Consider the following 24,672-nt stretch of genomic DNA (forward strand, 5'->3'; position numbering starts at 1 on the left):
AGGGTAGGTTGATGGCTCAGGAAGAGTTTTCAGAGGTCTGTGGATCTGCTGTTTTATTTTTGAAAATTTCTCAGAATTTGCATTTAATTCGTATGCACATATTAGTCGCCCATGCTGAGGGTCTCAGAACCCATTCCCTGCACCCACTTTGCATTCATTGCTAGCATTCTTCACAGAACTTATAACCTCTCAAAGGTGGGGCTCTTCTCTTCTGGGTCTTTGTGGTCTGTTATGCATCTTGATTTGGTTGTATTGGTTAGAACTTTTCTGAGGGCCAAGTGTCAAAGTGCCTCTGGGTTCTAGTCCCAGCTCTAGCACAGTTTGAGCAGCATCTTTTTTTTTTTTTTTTTTTGCTGATCTCTGTGAAGGAGGGAGTTTTGTCTCTTGAAGGCTGAGGAACAAATGTGTTAAGTTGGTGGAAAGCTTGTGCAAGTTTCCCAGCCCAGGATTTTTAGTGCGAGAACAAGCATTGGAAGAGGAATGGGATAAGCCGCTGGGGCCATAGCTTAAGAACATAAGAATAGCCATACCGTGTCAGACCAGTGGTCTGTCTAGCCCAGTATCCTGCTTCCAACAATGGCCAATCAGGTCACAATTACCTGGCAGAAACCTAATTAGTAGCAACATTCTATGTAGAATCTCAAATAGTAGAAACATTCCATGTAGAACCCCAAAGAATAGCAACATTCCATGTAGAATCTCAAATAATAGCAACATTCATTCCATGCTTCCAATCACAGGGCAAGCAGTGGCTTCCCCCATGTCCATCTCAATAACAGACTATGAACTTTTCCTCCAGGAACTTGTCCAAATCTTTTTTTAAAACCCAGATACACTAACCGTTGTTACCTCATCTTCCGGCAACGAGTTCCAGAGCTTAACTATTTGAGTGAAAAAATATTTCCTCCTATTTGTTTTAAAAAGTATTTCCATGTAATTTCATTGAGTATCCCTTAAGTCTTTGTACTTTTTGAAAGAGTGAAAAATCGATTCACTTTTACCCGTTCTACAGCACCCAGGATTTTATAGACCTCGATCATATCCCCCCTCCGCTGTCTCTTTTCCCATAATTTGGCATATGCTAGGCACGGATTCCTCAAGTTCTATAATACTGCTTGCATCTTTAGTGAATGCCCCAATTTGCTCATGCCCCTTCCATGGCCACGCCCCCACCCCCTTTTGAGTTGCGTACTTAAAGATTTGCACACAGATCTTTGTAGAATAGCATTTAGCAAGATATGTTTGTTTATTAGGAGATTTGCTTAACCCGCCCTAGTTGCAGGGCAGATCAGAGCAATGTACAATACATAATAGCCATATAGTGAAATGAAACTAAACTCCATTAAAAAGTAGAACAGAGACTCAGAACTAGACTAACCAAGCCATGAACAATCTTAGAGACAGAGCCACCTCGTCAGCCACGTTGACCGGACTGTCAACTAAATCAGTCAAAAGCTGTTGAAAAAAAAGATGAGACTTCAGCGCTTTCTTAAAATTAGGAAAAGATGGCTCTGATCTCAGAGCAGGCGGAGGATTGTTCTGTAAAAATGAAGCCAGAAAATAAAAAGCGCTCTTGCATAGAGACCCAGTGTGTTTGATGTGGGCTAGGTAGGTGAGTCTGTGGTCATTCAGTTAGTGAAGCACGCAGATTGGGGAGTAGCGGAAAATAAGTCTGGCTAGATATTCAGGAAGGCTGGTATGTAACCATCTTTCTGACCTCATGTGCACCTTACTTTAAATTAGTCACCTTATTTTCTAACTCTTACTCTCTTACCTATCTGTGGGCCCTGTTTACTAAGCCACATTATAGGCACATTAGCATCTTTAATTTATAACAATTTTATTGATGACAAGCCAATACACATATTCCAACCTTACAGAGACAACTGGAAGATCCTATATAATAATTCTCACCTCCAACGTTCTAATGTGTCTGGTACCGTGGGTCCCTCGGAGGTGGTCTGCTAGGCAGTTTAGAATGCACTGACGTCAGTGATGTCACTGACAGCTGATTCCAAGGCAAGGGGAGGAGTAGGGAAACACACGGAGCGTGTTTCCATACTCCTCCCCCTGCCTGGGAAACAGCTGTCAGTGCCCCCCACTCGGCGCAACACCCAAGCCCCTGCCCTGCAAAACCGCGAGCCAGGCAGGGGGAGGAGTACGTGTTTCCCTACTCCTCCCCCTGCCTACCAATCAGCTCTCAGTGCCCCCCCCCCCCCTCGGCGCAGCACCCAAGCCCCTACCCCCCCTCGACGCATCACCCAAGACCCTCCCCCTGGCGCATCACCAAAGCCCCTACCCCCCCCCCTCTCGGGCACATCAACTCCCTCGCCACCCGCAGCCACCAATACTAACGCTGTCCAGCCGCTGCTGCTTCTCCTGTGGAGCAGCAACGGCTGGTACAAAAAGAAAAAGGCCAAAAAAAGATTTTTAACCTGAAACGCGGCTCTGTAGACAGCCATCTGGCATTGGCTGTTGTCACTGCAGCCGCTCCTCCTCTCCCCTCCACGTCACTGCCCCTGCAGGAAGACCCCGGAGGAGCGCAACGACGTCAGAGGGGAGAGGAGGAGCGGCTGCACAGATGACAGCTAATGCCAGATGGCTGTCTACGGAGCCGTGTTTCAGGTTTAAAATCTTTTTTTGGCTTTTTTTCTTTTTGTACCGGCCGCTGCTGCTCAACAGGAGACGCAGCAGCGGCCGGACAGCGTTAGTATTGGCGGGTGGCGAGGGGGTTGATGTGCCCGAGGGGGGGGGGGGTAGGGGTTTGGGTGATGCGCCGAGGGGGAGAGGGGAGGGTCGCTGGACATGGGTGGCTGCAGGGGGAGAGGAGGGTCGCTGGACATGGATGGCTGCGGGGGGGGCAGGGAAGAGGGAGGTGGGGAGGGGGTCCTGAGACGAGATGGGTGGCTGCAGGGGAGGGCAGGGGAGACAGAAGGGACGCTGCAGGGGGAGAGGAGGGTCGCTGGACATGGATGGCTGCGGGGGGGGGCAGGGAAGAGGGAGGTGGGGAGGGGGTCCTGAGACGAGATGGGTGGCTGCAGGGGAGGGCAGGGGAGACAGAAGGGACGCTGCAGGGGGAGAGGAGGGTCGGTGGACATGGGTGGCAAGGGGGGGGCAGGGGGGAGAAGAGGGTTGCTGGACATGGGTGGCTGCGGGGGGGGGGGGAGGAGAGTCACTGGACATGGGTGGCTGCAGGGGAGCAGGGAGAGAGGAGGGCCGCTGCACATGCGTGGCTGCAGGGGCAGAGGAGGGTTGATGGGGAGGGGGTCCTGAGACCAGATGGGTGGGTGCAGGGGGGGCAGGGAAGACAGGAAGGACGCTGCGGGGGGGGGGGGGGGGATTACCTTGCTAGCGCCCATTTCATTGCCTACCGAAACGGGCCTTTTATACTAGTTACATAGAAAATGGACAAGAATCTCTATAGTCATCAACCTTTTTTAACCCCTCCCCCCTTTATATCATCATATTATAATTAACATTTAATTGAAAAGGGGGCTACACCCCACAGCCTTCCTAGTGTACCTTATCCCATTTACACCCCTCAAATCATCAGAACAAAATATTCAGAACAAATTGACAGAAGGCAAACCTTCCTCACATTTTATCCCACCCCTCCCCCCCTTTCCCCCAGGTCCCTCCCCCTGTATACCTTCACCCACCCTTACCGTAGCCTGAAGCAATCCAGACAGCTTCATTCCCCCTCCTACTAATCCTAGCCCCTCCTCCCACCCCTCCCCCCCTTTGACCGGCACATTAGCATCTTTAATGTGCATTAACTACGTATGCACCTACAATATCCCTATAGGAGCCTACACGGTTAGCGTGCGCCTAATTGTAGGCACATTAAAAATGCTAGCGCACCTTAGTAGAGAGGGCACTATATGTTAACTATCTCTCTGACCTCATGTGCAGCTTTCTTTAAATTAGTCGCCTTATTTTCGAACTCCTCTTACTCTCTTACCTAACTATATCCAGTGGCGTACTGAGGGTGGGGCGGTGAGGGTGGTCTGCCCCGAGTTCAAGCTGCTGGAGAGGTGCAGGGAGCAGTCGCGTGGCTATTGGCTTCGCTGGTTCCCTGCTCCCTCTGCCCTGGAACAGGTTACTTCCTGTTCCGGGGCAGAGGGAGCAGGGAACCAGCGGAGCCGACAGCCATGTGGCTGCTCCCAGCAGGTAAGAATGCACCCGGGGGGGGGGGCTTGGGCAATACGCCAGGGGGAGTAATGCGCCGCGGGGGGGTGTCGTGTTGCACCCGGGGGGGGGCTTCGGTGATACGTCGGATGGGGATGTCATGCTGCCCCTGGGGGGGGGACACCGCTGCGCCTGGTGGGGGGTGGAGGGGTGTGCAACGGTGATCTGCCCTGGGTGGCAGCCGACCAAGGATCGCCACTGTCTATATGTTCCATCTTTGCTTATACCCTACTCTGTCAATTAAGATGTTCTATTATGTATTGTGTTGACATTGTAAGCAGTATACGATGCCCTACTTTGAATATTTTTACTGCTGTAATTGTCTATTGCTCTTGTTTGATTTATTCTTACTGTACACCGCCTTGAGTGAATTCCTTCAAAAAGGCGGTAAATAAATCCTAATAAATAAAATAAATAAATAAATAAAATGTAGGGGGTCAGATAGGTGTGCAAATCCTAATTGGAGCCAATTAACTGCAATAATTGGTTATTAGTGGCCCAATTATTGCTAGGTAACAGTTTGTTACTCAAGATACGTGCCCCCAAATTTGAGTGTGCAATTTTTGGGTGCCATATATAGAATCCGGGGGTTGATGTTTTGAAGATAGCTGTTAAATGTGACCATCTCCGGGAAAAGCTGACTGAAGTCACCAGAAACAAAAACTGAGGTTTTAATGAATAGTATTACTAATTGTTTGCTGTACTAGGACAGTCCGAACCAGGGGCATAGCCAGACTTCGGCAGGATGGGGGTCCAGGGCCCGAGGTGAGGGGGCACATTTTAGCCCCCCCCCCCCCCCCGCCGCCGCCACCACCACTACCAATAACTTTGACCCCCCCCCCTGCCGACAACTCTCTCGACCCCAACTCCCGCCGCCGCCGTTGCCTACCTTTGCTGGGAGGGGGGAGCTCCCCAACCCCTGCCAGCCGAGGCCCACTTCTTCCCGCGCAAGACAACGTGCAGGACGTCAGACTCAGAAACTGAACGAAGCCTTACGCGGGAAGAAGAGGACCTCGGCTGGCGGGGGTTGGGGTCCCCCGCCATCAAAGGTATACGGCGGGTTGGCGGCGGGAGGGGGGTTGTCGAGAGGGTCGTCGGCAGGGGGGTCTAGGGCCAAATCTACGGGGGCCCAGCCCCCGTGGACCCACGTAGCTACGCCCCTGGTCTGAACCCCATCCTTCTTTTTAAAAAAATTTTTTCACATAAAAGTTACAAAAGTGAAAACGTATAACTTTTACAGACTGCTTATGGTCCTAAGACATGGACACTCAGCCATTCTCAACATTTTGGATCTGCTGCTTTAGTCACCTTTTCCTAGAGATGGTCACAAATATGGAGTATAGATTTAGCTCCAAGATTTTTTTGATTGTCTAATCTATAAGGGTGCGTGGGGACCCGATATTCAGACTGTGGGACTTAGCCCGGCTAACTCCTGCGGTCGGCGCTAAACCCTGATACTGAATGACAGGCCGTAATCCGGTTTGGTTTTGGCTGGTTCGAAGATAAATTCAGATTTAGTCGGTTATCTTCAAACCGGCCAAAGATATTCCATATTTTCACACGGCCAAATATAGCTGCTAAAGTGGGGATGAAAATTGGCAGATAGCTGGTTATATCACCTGCTAACTTCGCTATCCCCCACTGAATATCGTTGGACAGCCAGTTATATGGCATTTAACCGGCCAGATGCCAATCCTGGACAATTAAATGCTTTTGAATATCGGTGGGGGGGGGGGGGGGGGGGTAATGTCTTTTTTTTCTATTGTTGTTGAATTCATTTTTTACTGTAGGTGTCATGGATTCTAAATATGTTAAGTAAATGTATTGATGATGTGAACTTCAAGGTCCTAAGCAGTTCTGACATGCGATTTGCCTTCATAATGGTTATGGGGTGAAAAGGCATTTCTAATTTTGTGCCTCCCCCTACCCTTCCTCTTCCATTGTCCCCTCCCACCCTGGATACCCTCCACTATTTTTCTGTATTTCTCATTTCCTAATTTAATTTGGGTGTTTCCCCACCCTTTTGCATGAGCTGCAGCTGCACTGCATCTTGATTCTGGTGGTGGGTGATGATATGGGAATCTTGCTTGTCCTGCCGCTCTCGTGGAGCGTCAGTTTCCAGCGTCTCCCTTGGCTGATCTAGCTTGCTTTCTTGCAGTAACTGCCTGCATATGGTGGACCCAATGCCTGTGCCAGGTCATGACATGGAGGCGTATTGCCTGCTGTGTGAATGCAAATATGAGGAACGCAGCACCATCACCATCAAGGTATAGTTAGCAAAGTATTGCCCCTCCCCCACACTCCTTAGGAGACTAAGCAGAGCACCAGGCCATTGTACTTCATTGGGGCAACATGAGCCCATAACAGCCCCTCTTCATTGGGGCAACATGAGCCCATAACTAGGGTTACCATACGTCCGGATTTACCCGGACATGTCCTCTTTTTGAGGACATGTCCGGGTGTCCGGACGGATTTTGGCCAGCCTGCCCATTTGTCCGGATTTCTGGACAAATGGGCGGCTGACATGCGGGCGGCGGACCTCCCCTCCCCTTACGATCTTCCCTGGTGGTCTAGTGACTTCGGGGCAGGAAAGAGCCCCCTCTTTCCTGCCCGGCACGCTGCTCTGCATCCTGTATGCTGCCTGTGACGGTCTGGGCGAGATTCAAAATGACCGCCGAGAATTGAAGTGTTGCGAGGCCGCTTCAATTCTCGAGAAGATTGTGAGTAAGGGGAGAGGTGGTGACGGGGCTGGGGGGGAGGTGAGGTGAGGGGGTGACCAGGGGGAGGGGAAAATGCGACAAGGGTAACATTAACATAACCCACATGAGCTGGCTTTCCCTCCCCCCTCTGCCACCCCCCACCACTGGGGTAATTGAAACAGCACAGCCTCTTCGGGTAACATGTTGTATGAATAATTTTGCCTGTTTGATGTGGTATGGCTTGTGTGAACTCTGATGTTGGTGTACGTCTCTCTCTCCAGGTCATAATCATCATTTATCTAACTGTGGTGGGGGCCCTTTTTCTGTACATGGCTTTCCTGATGCTTGTGGACCCCCTGATCCGTAAGCCAAACTTCTATGCTCAGCCCCTGCACAATGAGGAAGAGAATGAGGTGAGTATATGCTGGGTGGAGAGAGGTGGTGATGTGCGCTCCTGGGGGTGCGCTGCCCCCTCCCTAGTCAGATTATTTGTTTTCCTTTGATGTCACTATCAATGATGATGTTGGGGCTCTGCTTCTGTGTATCAAACCTTGGTTGTAAGCAGAGCTTATGATTTTAGGGGTTTATAAAATGTAAGGGTCCGTGTTGATTTTTTTTTTAGCTAACTGAGACCTCTTGAAGATGTTTCAGTTGGTGTTTTTCCATGGTTTTGCATTGCTGTAACATTTATTGGTTCTTATTTTCAGTTATTTCAAATTAATAATACATTTGGTAAAGACTCGTTATCAGAAGTCTTACTTAGTGTTCTCTGCCGCACAGCCCCAGCACACTCTGCCCTCCCAGTGCTTTCCCCGCCTCCCACCCAACACCCCCAAGAGCCACAGCCAGCCAAGTGCTCCCCTCCACAGCACCACAACACTCACCCCATGGCAGAGCCTCCCACAGCTCCACATTCTCCCATCAAAACCAATCGCCTCCCCTTCCCACAGTCCCCACACCCTCCCATCACAGCCAACCACTCCCTCCTCCCGCAGTCTTAACCTATCCTCTAACCACTGCACTCTTCCTCCATCTGCAATACTGCTTTTGTGGTTCTGTATCCTTCCCCCTCCCCTCTGCATTCTTCCTTTTTCAAGACCGCTCCTGCATTCTTTGCTGCCAGTAGTACAGCCCATTCATCGTTTGTCCCTTTCCAGCGCAGCCCCCACATCCTTAACGCTATCCCAACCCAGCCTTTAACACCCTTGGATTGGCCTGATTCTAGCAGCAACAGCGGCGTACCTACCTTATATTGCACCTGGGGTGGAGCACCCCCCCCCTCCAATCAAAGGGGTGTGCGGAGCAGGCAAGCGACTGCCAGCTCTGCCGGTACCCTGTCCCCTCTGACGTCAACTTTCTATTCTGGGGCAGGGGACCGACAGAGCCGACAGCCGTGCACTCCCTTGCTGCTGGCACCCAGGGCAGACTTCTCTCACCGCCCCGCCTAGGTATACTAGAGAGCAGAAACACTCTGAAGGCCCGTGGGCTTAAGGCTAAGTGAATGTATGCTGTGCTCTGACTCCTTTGTCTTCCATGTGGAAGTGGAGCATGCACTGTTTTCATCCCCAGTCCCTTGATCATCAGAGCATCATACTGCCACAGTTAGACCTCTGTAGCTTCTGTAGACAGGATCCATATGTACATAAGTATTGCCACACCAAGAGTCCATCAAGCCCAGCATCCTGTTTCCAACAGTGGCCAATCCAGGTCACAAATACCTGGCAAGATCCCAAAAAAGCACAATACATTTTATGCTGCTTATCCCAGAAATAAGTAGTGGATTTTCCCCATTTTAATAATGGTCTATGGACTTTTTCTTTAGGAAGCCGTCCAAACTATTTTGAAACCCCGCTAAGCTAACTTCCTTTATCACATTCTCTGGCAACAAATTCCAGAGTTTAATTGCACATTGAGTGAAGAAAAAGTTTCTCCAATTCGTATTAAATTTACTACTTTGTAGCTTCACCGCATGCCCCCTAGTCCTAGTATTTTTGGAAAGAGTAAACAAATGATTCACGTCTACCCTTTCCACTCCACTCATTATTTTATAGACCTCTATCATATCTCCCCTCAGCGTCTTTTCTCGAAGCTGAAGAGCCCTAGACGCTTCAGCCTTTCCTCATAGGGAAGTCGTCCCATCCCCTTTATGCGCGCGATAAGAGGGTGGTGAGGCAGGGGGTGGTATTCACATCAGGGTTTACTGGTTTTATATGATAATCACAAATCCTGATTCTACCCAACAGACCTTATCCCCCATCAGTCATGCAGTTTTTCAGCCCTCAGATTCAGCTAATATGTACTTTAGACATGTTTTTTTTTTAAATATTGGGCTCATTATCTAGTCATCGTCTGCATCAATTTGCATAAGTTTAAAACAAAAATTTACTACAGGTTATACAGAAATCTTTTATCTGCTCACCATGCTGTGATGGGTTTTATACTGATAACAGTTATCAGGGGCATAGCCAGACTTCTGCGGGAGGGGGGGCCATAGCCCAAGGTGAGGGGACACATTTTAGCCCCCCAGCCAACTTTGACGACCCCTGCCAACGACCCTCTCGACCCCCCCCCCCCTCCCACTGCCAACCCTCCCCCGCTGTCGCCGTGGGCTACCTTTGCTCAATCACAGAAACAGAACAAAGCCTTGCAGATCAGCCAATGTTTCTGACGTCCTTCACGTTGTACGTGCAGGACGTCAGACTCAGTGGCATAGCTAGGGGGGGCGCCAGGGGAGCGGCGGCTCCCCCAAATGGAGTTCTGCCGGTACCGGCGCCTATTTTTTTCTCAACGTGTTGCATTGAAAATGTGCGCCAGTGCCACCGGAAGTCCGCGCTCATGCTGCTTTCGCTCCCCCCGCGCCGTCAACCTGGCTATGCTTCTGGTCAGACTCACAGAAACAGAAGGAAGCCTTGCAGATCAGCCAAGCTTCGTTCTGTTTCTGTGAGTCTGACGTCCTGCACGTACAACGTGCAGGACGTCAGAAACAGAACAAAGCCTTCAGAGGAAGAAGAGGACTGGCGGGGATTGGGGTCCCCTGCCAGCAAAGGTAACCCATGGCGACGGCGGGGGAGGGTTGGCGGTGGGAGGGGGGGTCGAGAGGCCAAATGTACGGGGGCCCAGGCCCCCTGGCCCCACATAGCTACGCCACTGGTTATCCATATCCTTGAAGGCAAGGGTAGCAGTGGCCGAGGGGTTGTCCAAAGAGTTCTCCATAGGCCTGACTAAAATGGATCAGTAGCAGGACCAGCTGCACATACAACAGACCAACAAATGTAGAAAATGATGGCGTGGACTTTAATTCAATCAAAAAACACTTATGCGTGATGTGACCGTGTTTTGACAGAAGGCTGCGTTGGAGGCAAAACTGGGGGTGGGGGGGGGGGGTGGGGCAAAATAACAAAATTATAATTGCATACTAACAATCAATTATAAAAACAAAAATGACATTTGAATAAATAAAATCATAATACAAACTTACCTATATAAAACGTGCAAAAGCATAAAATTTCATAAGTGTTACTCGAGAGAGAAGTGTGCTTTTGGTTTTTACCTCTAGGTAGGTGCTGTCATCATTTTGCACTAGTTGCCTAATGAGCCTGTTTCATTTTGTACATTTTGATGCAATATTTTGCCCATTTGTCACATGTTAGTCTTTCACAAACTTTTATGTGGTTCCCTCTGCATGTCTGATATAGCTCTGCATGGTTCTTATATTTTTTGTTACATTTGTAACCCGCGCTTTCCCACTCATGGCAGGCTCAATGCGGCGGGCAATGGAGGGTTAAGTGATTTGCCCAGAGTCACAAGGAGCTGCCTGTGCCAGGAATCGAACTCAGTTCCTCAGTTCCCCAGGACCAACGTCCGCCACCCTAACCACTGGGCCACTCCTCCACTGTTGCTACTATTGGAGATTCTACATGGAATGTTGCTATTCCACTAGCAACATTCCATGTAGAAGTCGGCCCTTGCAGATCACCAATGTGGCCGCGCAGGCTTCTGCTTCTGTGAGTCTGACGTCCTGCACGTACGTGCAGGACGTCAGACTCACAGAAACAGAAGCCTGCGCAGCCTTCTACATGGAATGTTGCTAGTGGAATAGCAACATTCCATGTAGAATCTCCAATAGTATCTATTTTATTTTTGTTACATTTGTACCCCGCGTTTTCCCACTCATGGCAGGCTCAATGCGGCTTACATGGGGCAATGGAGGGTTAAGTGACTTGCCCAGAGTCACAAGGAGCTGCCTGTGCCGGGAATTGAACTCAGTTCCTCAGGACCAAAGTCCACCACCCTAACCACTAGGCCACTCTATCTTATGTAATTTTATGTTTTTGCATGTTTTATATAGGCACGTTTGTATTTATTTCTGTCATTTTTGTTTTTAAATTGATATCGTAGATGACTGTAGATAAAGACCTATATGGTCCATCCAGTCTGCCCAACAAGGTAAACTCATAGTATAAGTTATGATGTGATTCTACTTACATATATTTGTCCTTGCCATTTTCGGGGCACAGACCGTAGAAGTCTGCCTGGCACTGACCTTGTTCTCCAGTTACTGAAGCTGAATCTGTCCAACCACGATCAGGGCACAGACCATAGAAGTCTGTTCAGCCCTGGTTTTGCTTCCCAGTTACTGGTGTAGCCATCTCATCACCGTTACACTTGTTTGGTTCCCTGCCTTCTATACAGGATTCCTTTGTGTTTATCCTATGCATTTTTTAGTTCTGTTACCATTTTCTTCTCCAACACCTTCCATGGGAGGGCATTCCAGGCATCTATCACCCTCTCCGTGAAAAAGTACTATAATTCCTGAGTTGGCTCCCCTGCAACCTCATGTCCTCCAGTTCTACACCTTCCCATCTCTGGAAAAGGTTTGTTTGTGTATTAATACCTTTCAAATATTTGAATGTCTGTATCGTATCACCCCTGTCTCTCCTTGCCTCCAGGGTATATATATATATATATATATATATATATATATATATATATATATATATATATATATATATAGGTTCAGGTCCTCATACGTCTTACGACGCAAACCCCTTACCATTCTTGTCGCTTTTTTCTGAACTGCTTCAAGTCTTTTCACATCCTGAACAAGTTACGGCCTCCAGAACTGAACACAATACTGCAACTGGGGCCTCACCAACTTCATCTCTTTACATCTTGGTTCTAAACCCGCTGTGCCCTGTCCCTGAGGTTCTGACAGCCTCCATCGCCACATTACTCACTCTGCCGTCGGTTGTTAACAAGCTTCATTCCGTGCCAAATCATTTTGCCCCACAGTTTTGCCTCTGAGGCAGCCTTTTGGTGAAACGTGGCCGTGTCGGGCATAAGTGTTTATTTGTTGATTTAAAGCCCTTGCCATCATTTTCTACGTTTGTTGTTCTGCTGTGCTTGCATCGCAGATTTTCTGCCTCTCTTGTGTTTATGTACATGCATTCAGCACAGCCCCTCCAGGAACGAGTGCCATGGACTATACAGATAATGTGCCACTGGCTTCCAGCATTTTTCTCTCTGGCAGCCACCACAGCTGAATATCTTGCCCGATGCTTTGATGATAGGCAATTCTGGAGGTGTGTATTACTCTGCACAAGGTAATTTGTGTGGTTATTGTTTCCCCAGAGGTCAGGTAATTACAGAGTGAAGGCTAGCATTATGATTAGAGCAGTGGATTGAGAACAAGGGAAGCCCAGTTCACATCCCACCGCTGCTCCTTGTGATCTTGGGAAGTCACTTAACCCTCTATTGCATCAGGCACAGACTTAAACTGTGAGCCTTTCAGAGACAGGAAAACACCTCCTGTACATATAACTTGCCTTATGCTATAACTGAAAAAGGTGTGAGCTAAATCCAAAATCCCTTCCCTCTAAGCCCCCCCCCCCCCCCCCGTCTGTCAAGAAACTAAGTCCTCAGGGGCAGGCTGTATTGTACCCAGTTTTACCCCTTTGTTGCATCAAAGCCCATGACCACAAAGAGTTAAATCCAGAACTGGCTCAGACTCTCCCTCCTGACATGGAATGAAACTTGTTAGCAGCCAAGGGCAGAGTGAGTAACATAGAGTTGGAGGCTGCTAGAGCCTCAGGGACTCGGCACAGCCGGGTTTAGAACCAAGACACAGAGATAAAGTAGCCTTCCCAAAACCACATGGTATCATTGATAGAGCTGAGATTAGAACTTGTGGCGCCTGCCTACGAGTCTCCAAGCTCCATCTCATGACCCTTCGTCTTTGAATTTTTCTTTCTTTGGATGAAGTAGCATGAGTGCCATGTCATTGCATATAAGTGCACAGAAATAAAGGTCAAGAAATAATAAGAAATATGGAGATTCCTGTTATTGGCTAATACATGTCTGAAGTTGTTCTTAGCAGCTGGTGCTCCTTACCTCAGGCCTGCTTTAGACTTCAGCCCAATTGGGATTGCGAATTGCTGTGCCAGCTCCAGTCTCAAAATGGCTGCCATGAACTCCTGTGGCAGTCTCTCAAGACTGCCACTGGAGGGCCCAGAAGCCAGCATGGGCAGGAGCAAGTGGGGGTCACTCCTGCCCCACTAGCCACCAGCAACACAGTAGGCTGAGGAAGGGGGCTGCTGCTGACGGGTGGGTTCTTCAGGATGGAGGCTGCCACCTACGGGTGGGTCTGAGAGGGGGGTTGTTTCTGATTGGGAGGGGAGTGGGTGCTGTATGGGGGGCCAGGGTAGGTCTATTTTCATTTTCAGCGTTGGTTTTGGCCAAAACCAAGCAGCCAGTTTTCAGCCGCAGATTCAGTTTTGGCTGAAACTGAAAATCCTACTTTAATTCTGGCTCTAACACAAACCATGCCTTCTTTCCAAAGACAGCTAATGTGGTTTATAGATGGCCATTGGGTGTCAGAGTTGAGCAGCGGCAGAGGCTTCCTCCCCAGGGCTGTGAACACCATTTCTGCGGCCTTCTGTGCCCCTAGACAGGCTGGCGAATGGGGTTTTTCCATGGGATTCAAACCCTTTACTGAAGCTTGTGAGATAGTTGGAAGGGTTTTATCGGGAAGAACTGAATATGTCCTGTTTGTGCAGATATCCTGGCAGACTGTTCTGGTGCTTAAGTCCATTTTGCTGGGGCAGCCTAGAATAGATAATTTCAGTGCCCCCCTCCTCCCCTTTTTGTGTTTTTATGACAAACAAAATAGGCTGTTGTGAGGTGGGGGAGCAGGATAATGTTTGGGTGGTCCTGCTTTCAAGAGAGGAAACATGGAGCTAGTAACTGGTTATTAACCTGCAGTAATACCATTCCTGACAGAGGGGGGGTGTATTCTTTTGTCCTTAATAAACACATAGTGATTAGCACTAATGTGTTAATTGCAGGCCGCCTGGCTGTGATAATTGAGAGCTGCACCAGCCCTGATTATATAGTGTCACTGCCTGGCGCTGGGAGGCAGGAACTTGGAGGGGATGAGATGGGGGGGGGGCGGGGGGGAGGGAGGGAAGATGACAGGCAACATCTATCCACTCACTTTTGGCTACCTTTTTGTTGTTGTTGTCAATCAGCATCCTGCAGCCTTTTGTCATCCCAAATATCTTTTCAACGTTGAGGTATAGATTAATGACATTTAAATTTATTTATTAGGATTTATTTACCGCCTTTTTGAAGGAATTCATTCAACTATATCCCTTCCATCAGGTAACTTTCCTAAATGAGACTGGAAGGTCGTCCATGTGAAGATGCACTGTTACCTTGCTCTCACCGTGTTAATAGAAATCTTTGTTTTTCACACATGGTTACTGCAAGGGGGGGAATAGATTGCAGGGTGAGTTCTGTGTACATTTGAGGTACAGGGCCTCTCTCTTTAACCTTTCTCATCCAGGAAGGTTTAGAGGTCATCCCTGAGTACCAGTCCAGTCAGGCACTCATTCTGTTCTCACAGATGAGATGTCCTTAGGCAACGGAAGTAAGACATTCCCCTTTCATGCAAGTAGAGGAGTGTGGTAGCCGTGTCAGTCCACTCTTAAGGTCCTGTAAAATGCTGACCAACAGGGATGGGAGCCCTACTGGCGCCAGTATTGTTCATGTGATGTCTATGTAAATTGAATCTTGTCTTAAGCATCTGGCCTGTTTCTCCAATATAGCATCCTTTGTTACATTTTTTACACTGAATGATATATACCACATTGGAAGATGAGCAAGTGAAAGATCCCTTTATGTTGAATATCTTTCCTTTGTGGATGACTTTGGGGTCCTGTGAAATGTTTTGGCATAGTTTGCAACTGGATAAATTACAGGGAAGTGTGCCTTTCTGTTCCTTTTCAGTCTGTGATGGAAGTTTACTTCTGATTAGCTTGTGTTTTAAGTTGGGTGGCTGACGGAAGGCCAGTACTGGTGGGGATGGGAATATCTCTTTCATGCAAGAAAGAACTGGGGTTGTTTAAAGAAGTACTGCCTGTTACTCTTTACAGAAGGCATAATAGTCTGGACTGACTTGAGTTAAGAACTTGAAATATACCATACTGGCTCAGAGCAAAGGTCCATCAAGGCCAGCATCCCAAAGCATCGATCCATTCCTTGCAGTTGCCTTCCAGGGATGAGCAGGAGTTTTCTGAAACGTATTTGGCTACTAATTTAGCAAGATTATTTACCTGTAACAGGAGTTGTCCATGGACATCAGGATAAATCTGCTACACCGATGGGTGGCTGACTGATCCTGCTTCTCCATGGAGAATGTATGAATGTCTTCTCCAGGAATTTGTCCAGCCCAGCTACGTTAGATGCCTTGACCACAGCCTCTGGCAACATATTCCACAACTTGGTCATTCAGTGAGTGAAAACACACGTCTAATCCATTTCCTGTTAGTTTCATGGAGTGTCCCGTAGTCCTGGTAGAGTTTGAAGACATAACTAACCCTTCTCTGTTTACCTGTTGTACAGATGGCAAATGGGGGTCAAACAGACCCCAAACAAAGCATGAAAAATATTCCTCATTGTTTCTGGTTTGCCAGTAAGACACTGCTCCACTAACAGACTCGGAGACCGCATCTGCCTGTTTGACAGAAGGTTTTGGCATCCAAATCATTCACCATACAAAATCCCACTCTACGGATGCTTGACTGTTGTCGGTGTTCTTCGTGTCCCACCACCTCACTGAGCTGCAACCAGGACTGACCGATGAATCCCTGTTTCACAGGCAGACCATCCTGTACAATCCTCTCTCCTTATTCCTTCCCCTTCCGCTGCAATCAGGAAGCCATCATACATGGCCAAAATTGAATATTTTATTTATTTATTTTTATTTGTTACGTTTGTATCCCACATTTTCCCACATATTTGTAGGCTCAATGTGGCTTACATAGTACCGGAGGGTCTTTGCAGGTGTTGTGGTAAGAAAAAGTTCATGTGGTACAGCCACATTAGGGAATCATAGAACGGAAGAGTTGTGTTATGTCCATTGTGTGCTTTGGTTTGGTCACGTTGCTGAGACTGGGCATTTAGGTCGGGTTGTTAGGGTATGCCTTCTTAAACAGGATAGTTTTTAGTGATTTGCGGAAGTTTAGGTGGTCGTACGTCGTTTTCAAGGCTTTAGGTAATGCGTTCCACAGTTGTGTGCTTATGTAGGAAAACCTGGATGCGTAAGTTGATTTGTATTTAAGTCCTTTGCAGCTTGGGTAGTGCAGATTTCGATAAGTCCGTGTTGATTCGGATATATTTCTAGTTGGTAAGTCGATCAAGTCTGTCATATGAGATTAATAGGGCCTGTTGAGTACGAATCTATGTTAATACATTATTACAGTCAGAAATCTAGGATCTGAGAGAAAGGCAAGGCTGGAAATGGAGAGCTTTCATCTTTACTTCTCATTTATTTATTTATTAGGATTTATTTACCCCCTTTTTGAAGGAAATCACTCAAGGCGGTGTACAGCAAGAATCAGTCAAACATAAGCAATAGACAATTACAGCAGTAAAAATATTCAAACAACAATGCAAAGTACAGCATAGTATGCTACATTACCAGGCCAACACAATACATGTTAATAGACTGCATAGGGTGTAATAACTACAAAGCTTTGCAGCAGTGATCAGAGGACAGATGTTGGCTTCCTTTGAGGCTCTTGCATTATGTAGCTTGTAGAGAGGTCTGGATTCAGGTGGATCAGACAAGCTGCCTTTCCTAGTCATTCACCTGATGTCAGGTTTCTAGACTCCTTTTGTTCACTGAGCAGGACATGATGATTGGGCTTCAGTGGGCTGGAGGTTAAAAACCCAGGGACACAGTCAGATCAGATCTCCCAGATGATGGCAGGGCCAGCTCAGCCGTTAGACAAGACTAGGCAGTCGCCTAACACAGCAGCTGGGGGGGGGGGGGAGCCAGCAAAGAGTAGCTACAGTCAATGCAAAACAATAGAGTCCGATGGCCACATAAACTCAAAGAACTATCAATACATACTTCTATCTGCTGGAAGGGTAGGAAAGTTTCAAATAGTCCTTGAGTAAATGCCTTTTGGAAATTGCCCTTAGTTGTGTGTGAGTGTGTATATATAATCTCACACAAACACACCCCAGTTGGGGGTGGGTGGTGGGAGTAAAACTGAAGGTCTGCCTATGGCACCTGATATCTTTGCACCAGCCCTGGATGACAAAAACGTTATGCTGTATGTAAAACCCTCTGAAAACCTCCAAACAGCCCAAATTCTGCACAACTGGAGCAGATGTGTTGTTACTTAATCCAGTCTAATCAACCTATTAGCAATGAGGGAACCGTAGCATACAGGGAAGTGTCTTGCTAAGACTTTACAGGATGAAGTTAGATTCTGTGGTAATGTGGGAAATTCAGACATGTCTTTGACACGTCAGACTCTTCTGTAGCAAGTTTTGGTGAAGGAGGGAGTGAGAGGGGGGGTTGTTTGGGTAATTGCACAGAGCTGGTACGGTTGCACACCTCTCGAGGTGTCTCGTCGGATGACTGCAGGCTACAGTCTGTCCCCCCTCGTGATTACCTTGTGTTTCTACCTACCCTCCCCCTACAAAAAGATACACATGGGGAGAAATTCTATATATGGTGCCTTTAAAAATCGGAGCCGTAAAACCACACAGTTGATGATTCTATAAACTGAGTCTAAAGTTAGGCGTAATTTATGGAATATGCTCACGTGCTGTTCTTGGGACTAAAATTCAGGCGAACTCATTTAGGCCACCTAAAACCAGGCCTAAATACCTGCACCTAAGTTAGGCGCAGGTCGGGTATATTCTATAATAGTGCGCATAGTTTTTTGAAAAGCCCACGACCCGCCCATTCCACACCCATGGCCACACCCCCTTTTTGACTGCACATGAGAATTTACATGCACCATGTTATAGAATGCACCTAGAAAGTTGTGCGTGTAAAATCTAATTAAAGCCAATTAATGTTGCTGTTTGGTTGTTAAGTACCAATTATTGGCACTGATTGGCTTGATAATTAAGTTGCGTGCACAGGCTGTGCGGCCAAATTAATGCGCACAACTTAAGGCGCCGTGTAGAGAATTTGAGGGATAGACCATACATAGAAATGTTACATACGGGTTAGGCTTGACTTGTTGCAGTGTTTTCTTTGTGATAATATCACAAGCCTCACCATGAAACTGGTGTCCTAAACTGCCATTATATTTTCTTCTTTCCGACCCCCTACTCCAAATACATTGAAAAAATTCCCTTGGATTTTACATTGCCCTAACATTTATTGAAGCAGGAATCTTATGATAGTGTCACCTTGTGATTGTCTCTTGTTTGTCGGTTATAGAAAGAACACTGCTTGGACTGTGTAAGTCTGTTCTGCTGTGCAGTAGTTGAATATGTGTATACAGAAAAGTAATGGCTGGAAGTCACAGTGGCAACCTCTTAATAACCATGTTCAGCTAAGGAAAAGAGGAAGCCCTCTTTTTTCCCTGTTGGCACTGTTGTTCCACTCCTCCCCTCCCTTCGCTCTTTACTCTCTCCAGGGAACAAACACAGGCAGGAAATCAAGGGAGGATGAGGATGGAGGCTGTCCCCCAGGTAGTGATTCAAAGGGGGTGATCCAGGTGACTTGCAGCAGCATGGTAATCTTGAGGACATATTTCTTGACAGAAAGGATGGTAGATCTATGGCACAGTGGAGGTGACGGAGATGGGAATTGTATCTGAACTCAAGAAAGCATGGGACAGGCACCTTTGAATCTCTAAGGGAGAGGAAGGGATTATAGAGATTAATAGTTGGTATAGATGGGCAGACCGGAGAGGCTGTATGGCCCCATTATTTTCTATTGGCCAAATATCCAGCGACACAGATCCTGTGTTGAGGGGATGCAAAAGATGTGAGGGGAGAAGCTTAAAGCTGACTGATTTAGTCAAGGATGAGTTAAAAGGCGAGACAGTGTCAGTTACCACAAAGTCTGATCAAACAAACACTGCATTCAAGCTTTGCCTTTTTCCAGGGGAGGGTGGAGAGCGAGGGCTTAAGATGTTGTTTACATTAGAAAAGCCTGATTAGGATGTCTCTTCTGTACAGGTACACCTTATTAGGACATCCTGTTGAGAAAGATCATAGTTTCTGAAATTTAGATGTGTGTCCTGCCCCAGCAGAGAGAGAGAGAGAGAGAGAGAGAGAGAGAGAGAGAGAGAGAGCGTATTTTAAAGAATAAATTTGCAAAGTCCCTCCTCCCCCTCCTCTGCCATTTATTTTGTAAGGACATTCTTCTATCTTGATCTCAAGAGCTCATGCAGAAAGCTGGTGTGAGTGTAACCGTCTTTCCCGCAGGGTTTACACATATGTTCCTGTCCAAGCTTTGCAGGAAGGAAGTTGGCAGGTGTGTGGTACAGATGGCCGCAAACCAGGGGTGTAGCCAGAACTCACGGTGGGAGAGGGCCAGAGCCTGAGGTGGGGGGGGGCACATTTTAGTCTCCTGCCCTGCCGCCGCTCCCCCACCACCTCGCCACTCCCCCCACTGCACTGACGCAGCCCACAGCAGCAAATACCTTGACTGGCGGGGGTCCCCAATCCCCACCAGCTGAAGCCTTGTCCAGCGCCGGTCTCCGGCGGCGCCGCGTACCCTGCCCTGCTCTCTCTTCCTTCTGACATTCTGCATGCTCCTTTAAATGAAACTGAGCATGCTGGACAAGGCTTCAGCTGGTGGGGATTGGGGACCCCTGCCAGCAAAACCAAGGGCCCAGATAAAATTGGGGGGGGGGGCCCAGGCCCCCATGGCCCCACCTACCTACGCCACTTCCGCAAACTGTATTGAAATGCATTCGTATGAATGGCGATGAGGCCATTAAGTGTCCCGCCATATTGCACGGACAGCCAATGTAATGCTGGGAAGGAAACCATGGCCTACAACATGAGAAACTTTCCACTAGGTCAAGGGTAGCTTAGAAATGTGCCTAAAGTGCCCGAAGAAGATTGCACATGTCTTATACGTCAATCTTTCATTCTATTTTCCCACATCACTACTTATAGACCAACACTTTTTTCACTATTTCTTTCCTTTTCAACTCATGTGCCCTCGGCACCATCTTTTTCAAACATTTTTCCAAGTGGTTTTTAAGTCAAGCGGTTTTTTTTTCATCCGCCCCCCCACCCCCCACTAAAGTTTCCCAGCTGGTTACAATTGTCTTCCATTTTGCATGTCCCAGAGGCATAGCCCTCCAGTTTCTTTTATGGGGGGGGGGGGGCACCAGAGGTGGACCCAGGGGGCAACATATTCCCTCCCCCCCTCCCAGTACGTTAAAAATAATACTTTGGGTGGTAGGGATACCAAAGCCAGCACCGTAAACACTGCAGTGGTACTAAAATAGTGAACCTACTGGAAAACTAAACAAACCTAATAGCTACAGATTGATCCCACACAGACATTTAGAGCTAGATGCACAAAAGTCATCGGTAATTCCCGTTCCCTACCGATTCCATAGCGAATCGGTAGGGAACGGGAATGCATCAACGATAGGGAATGCAAATGAGCTACTCGTTGTAGCTCACTTGCATTTGCTATTTTCCTCGGTTGCCAGTCGGAGAATCGGGACGTCCCTTTCGATTATGCACCTCTTCCTGGTTTCTTCAGCCAATCAAAGCGCGTTTAGCTGGCTGGTGTCAGCTAAACGCGCTCTGATTGGCTGAAGAGACCAGGAAGAGGTACATAATCGAAAGGGACTTACTGATTCTCCGGCAACCGAGGAAAATAGAAAAATTTTGCTGTGGAGGGGTAAGTGGCGCGGCGGAGACAAAATAGAAGGGGGAAAAAAACGCCTCAGTCACGAGCGCCGGCAGAGCGAAAAACAGTGAAAAAAAAGACGTCCCTCACAAGCGCAGGGAGAGTACGTCCATAAAGGACGCCCCTCACATGCGCTCTCTGCTTTTTTTTTTCTTTTTTACCTTTTTTGGGGGGCCCTTTTCCTTTCCGATTCCCTCACAGGAGTCCTAACGAGAGGTGCAGACCTCCCGTTAGGGTTCCTATGGTAAGGGAATCGGAAAAACGGTAGTGCATCTCATTATAATGGGCTGCAATGGTAGTGCAGCTCATTATAATAGCTTTTGAATAATTTGCATTCCGTTTTCGTTGCCTGCTACCGTGACAGGGAAAATGCTCTTAGTGCATGCCCCCGGTAAACTACTTGCGTTTTAAACTGGCTGGAACCAGTTTAAAACGCAAGTTGTGGGCATGTTAGGTTTAGTGCATCTGGCCCTTAGTGCTAAAAGTATACCTGATCTCTTTCACACGTTTAGAACCTCACTAAGTCTAAGTAATCACAACTAAAGATAGAAATACATAGACTACTACTACTACTACTATTAAACATTTCTATAACGCTACTAGACTTACGCAGCGCTGTACAAATGAACATGAAAAGACAGTCCCTGCTCAACAGAGCTTACAATCTAAATTGGACAGACGAACAGACAGCTAGGGGTGGGGAAATTGCAGTGGTAGGGGTGATAAGTGAGGGTGTTGAGTAAGAGAGTCATGGTTAGGAGTCGAAAGCAGTAGCAAAGAGGTGGGCTTTAAGCCTAGACTTGAAGACAGCCAGAGACTGAGCCTGACGTACTGGCTCAGGGAGTCTATTCCAGGCATAGGGAGCAGCGAGATAGAAGGAACAGAGCCGGGAGTTAGCAGTGGGGGAGAAGGGGGACGACAAATTAAATTGAACTCCCAAGAAGCCAGACACTGCTTACAATGCAACAACTACGAACCCACCTATTCATCACCTAATCCTGCAACAACGGCAATGACTCGGTCCATGCCTCCTCCAGTTTTTTTCCCTATGTTTACCCTGTCCCTATCCCCTGACTATCTCAATCTAACCTAAAACTAGCACCTTCTCCTACCTCCTCTACCCCCCTCTCCCTTATAATATTACCTATCTACGCATCCCCATTACTCTGCTAAGCTTAGCCTGTTTTTTCTGTATTACATATTATAATCTTACTACTGTGTAAGCCGCATTGAACCTGCTACGTGTGGGAAAGTGCGGGGTACAAATGTAATAAATAAATAAAGAGAAGCAGTGATGCATGAGCAGATGTGAATTTCAAAAACTGACATATTCTAATCACATTTCAAATTAAGAAACGGAAACAAAACAAAAAAAAAAAGGAAAAGAAGATACTATCTTTTCGTTGGATTAACTTAATAGTAGAGTATACCATACTTCCTTGAGGAAGGAGGTTTTGGCCGCTGAAAGGTAGTCAAAAATGTTTTTAAGTTAGTCCAATAAAAAGATTTCACTATTTTCCTTTTTTTAAATAGAGGAGTGTGGTAGCCGTGTTAGTCCACTCTTAAGGTTATCAATAGAAATCAAACAAAATAAAACATGGAAAAGAAAATAAGATGATACCTTTTTTATTGGACATAACTTAATACATTTCTTGATTAGCTTTCGAAGGTTGCCCTTCTTCGTCAGATCGGAAATAAGCAAATGTGCTTATTAGAGCCAGGACACTGTACCAGTGATTTCACAGTGAGAATACTGAAAGGTAACTTTAAAACCATACAAGAACGTAAGACCTTTGAAGTCAGAATGATTGAATATTTTAACACCCAACAGAAAGGACTTAACAAGGATCTGGGGTTCCTAGCCCATTATAAACCATAAAGCTGTATGTCTCTGTTGATCACCCCACCCCTCACCTATCCACACCCATCCTGTTAGAATATCAATGATATGCTTTGATGTCCCCATGCATACCTCCGACCCACCCCCCTCCTCCCACCCTGTCAGACTGTCATAGTAATGCTTGAATGTTTTCACTTATATACACTGTCAGCTAGCACATTTGCTTATTTCCGATCTGAGGAAGAAGGGCAACCTTCGAAAGCTAATCAAGAAATGTATTAAGTTATGTCCAATAAAAAAGGTATCATCTTATTTTCTTTTCCATGTTTTATTTTGTTTGATTTCTATAGATTCTACATGGAATGTTGCTATTCCACTAGCAACATTCCATGTAGAAGTCGGCCCTTGTAGATCACCAATGTGGCCGTGCAGGCTTCTGCTTCTGTGAGTCTGACGTCCTGTTACGTGCAGGACGTCAGACTCACAGAAACAGAAGCCTGCGCAGCCTTCTACATGGAATGTTGCTAGTGGAATAGCAACATTCCATGTAGAATCTCCAATAGTAGCAACATTCCATGTAGAATCTCCAATGGTATCTATTTTACTGTCATAGTAATGCTTGAAGGTTTTTTACTTATATACACTGTCAGCTAGCACATTTGCTTATTTCCGATCTGAGGAAGAAGGGCAACCTTCGAAAGCTAATCAAGAAACGTATTAAGTTATGTCCAATAAAAAAGGTATCATCTTATTTTCTTTTCCATGTTTTATTTTGTTTGATTTCTATTGATAACCTTTTTAAAAAAAAAATGTATTAACCTCTAGAGTTAACACAGCTACAACACTACTTTATCCTAAATTAAAAATAAAATTATTTTTTCTGCCTTTGTGGTCTGGCCATTTCATTTTTCTAATTGTGTTGGACCCAGTCTTTGATTTCTGCCTTCCTGTCTTAACAGGGATTCCTGTCCTTTTGTCATTTTTTTAGTGCCCCCTGGTCTTCTTCACCTTCTCCACTACAACCGTCTGCAATATTGATCTTTCCCTTTCAGTTTCCTTCCATTTATTTTTCTGTCTCTCGGTACAGATTTCATTTATTCTTACTATTCAGTCTTCAATTTCCCTTTTTTAATACATCTATCTACAGTGGCTTAGAGGGGAGAGAGAGAGGCAGGGAAGGTAGTGATGGCTACGATGCTGACGCTGCGGGGCTTCTAGACACGTGAGGCTCTGTGCGGCCGCCCCTGCCTAAGACCAGGCCTGAGAGGGATAGGGGGACCTGGGCCCCCGAGGCCCCCCTGTAGCTATGCCGCTGGCACATACTAACACGATGGATACGTTTTTAAGTAATTTGACGAACCGTTTTAAGCACTATCAGCATGTGCAGTTGGAAACCCTGATTGTTATAGGTGTGTAACCAAAGGCACAGATGTATATGAGTGTATCTTACATTTTTCTTGTTGCTTTCCACCATAGCTGCACCTGTGCAAGAAAGAGACAGCATTTTTTCTTTTCATCGGATTCACAGTGGCCTAGTGGTTAGAATGGTGAACTTTGGTCCTGGGGAACTGGGTTCGATTCCCACTGCAGGCACAGGCAGCTCCTTGTGACTCTGGGCAAGTCACTTAACCCTCCATTGCCCCATGTAAGCTGCATTGAGCCTGCCATGAGTGGGAAAGCGCAGGGTACAAATGTAACAAAAATAAAATAGATACTATTGGAGATTCTACATGGAATGTTGCTACTATTGGAGA

General features: G+C 46.9%; 1 protein-coding gene across 2 annotated transcripts in view; it reads left to right on the forward strand.

The window, feature by feature from the left end:
• TMEM9 (transmembrane protein 9) overlaps positions 1-24,672 on the forward strand; it is a 36,258-nt gene that overhangs the window by 6,647 nt on the left and 4,939 nt on the right. For both annotated transcript variants that reach the window (XM_030221166.1, XM_030221167.1), the window contains exons 4-5: positions 6,347-6,455; positions 7,169-7,300. In XM_030221166.1, coding sequence (XP_030077026.1) covers positions 6,347-6,455; positions 7,169-7,300 — 241 coding nt within the window. The remainder of the gene's footprint in view (positions 1-6,346; positions 6,456-7,168; positions 7,301-24,672) is intronic.

The sequence above is a fragment of the Microcaecilia unicolor genome, chromosome 12 (assembly GCF_901765095.1).
Source record: "Microcaecilia unicolor chromosome 12, aMicUni1.1, whole genome shotgun sequence".
In the NCBI taxonomy this organism is placed as follows: Eukaryota; Metazoa; Chordata; class Amphibia; order Gymnophiona; family Siphonopidae; genus Microcaecilia; species Microcaecilia unicolor.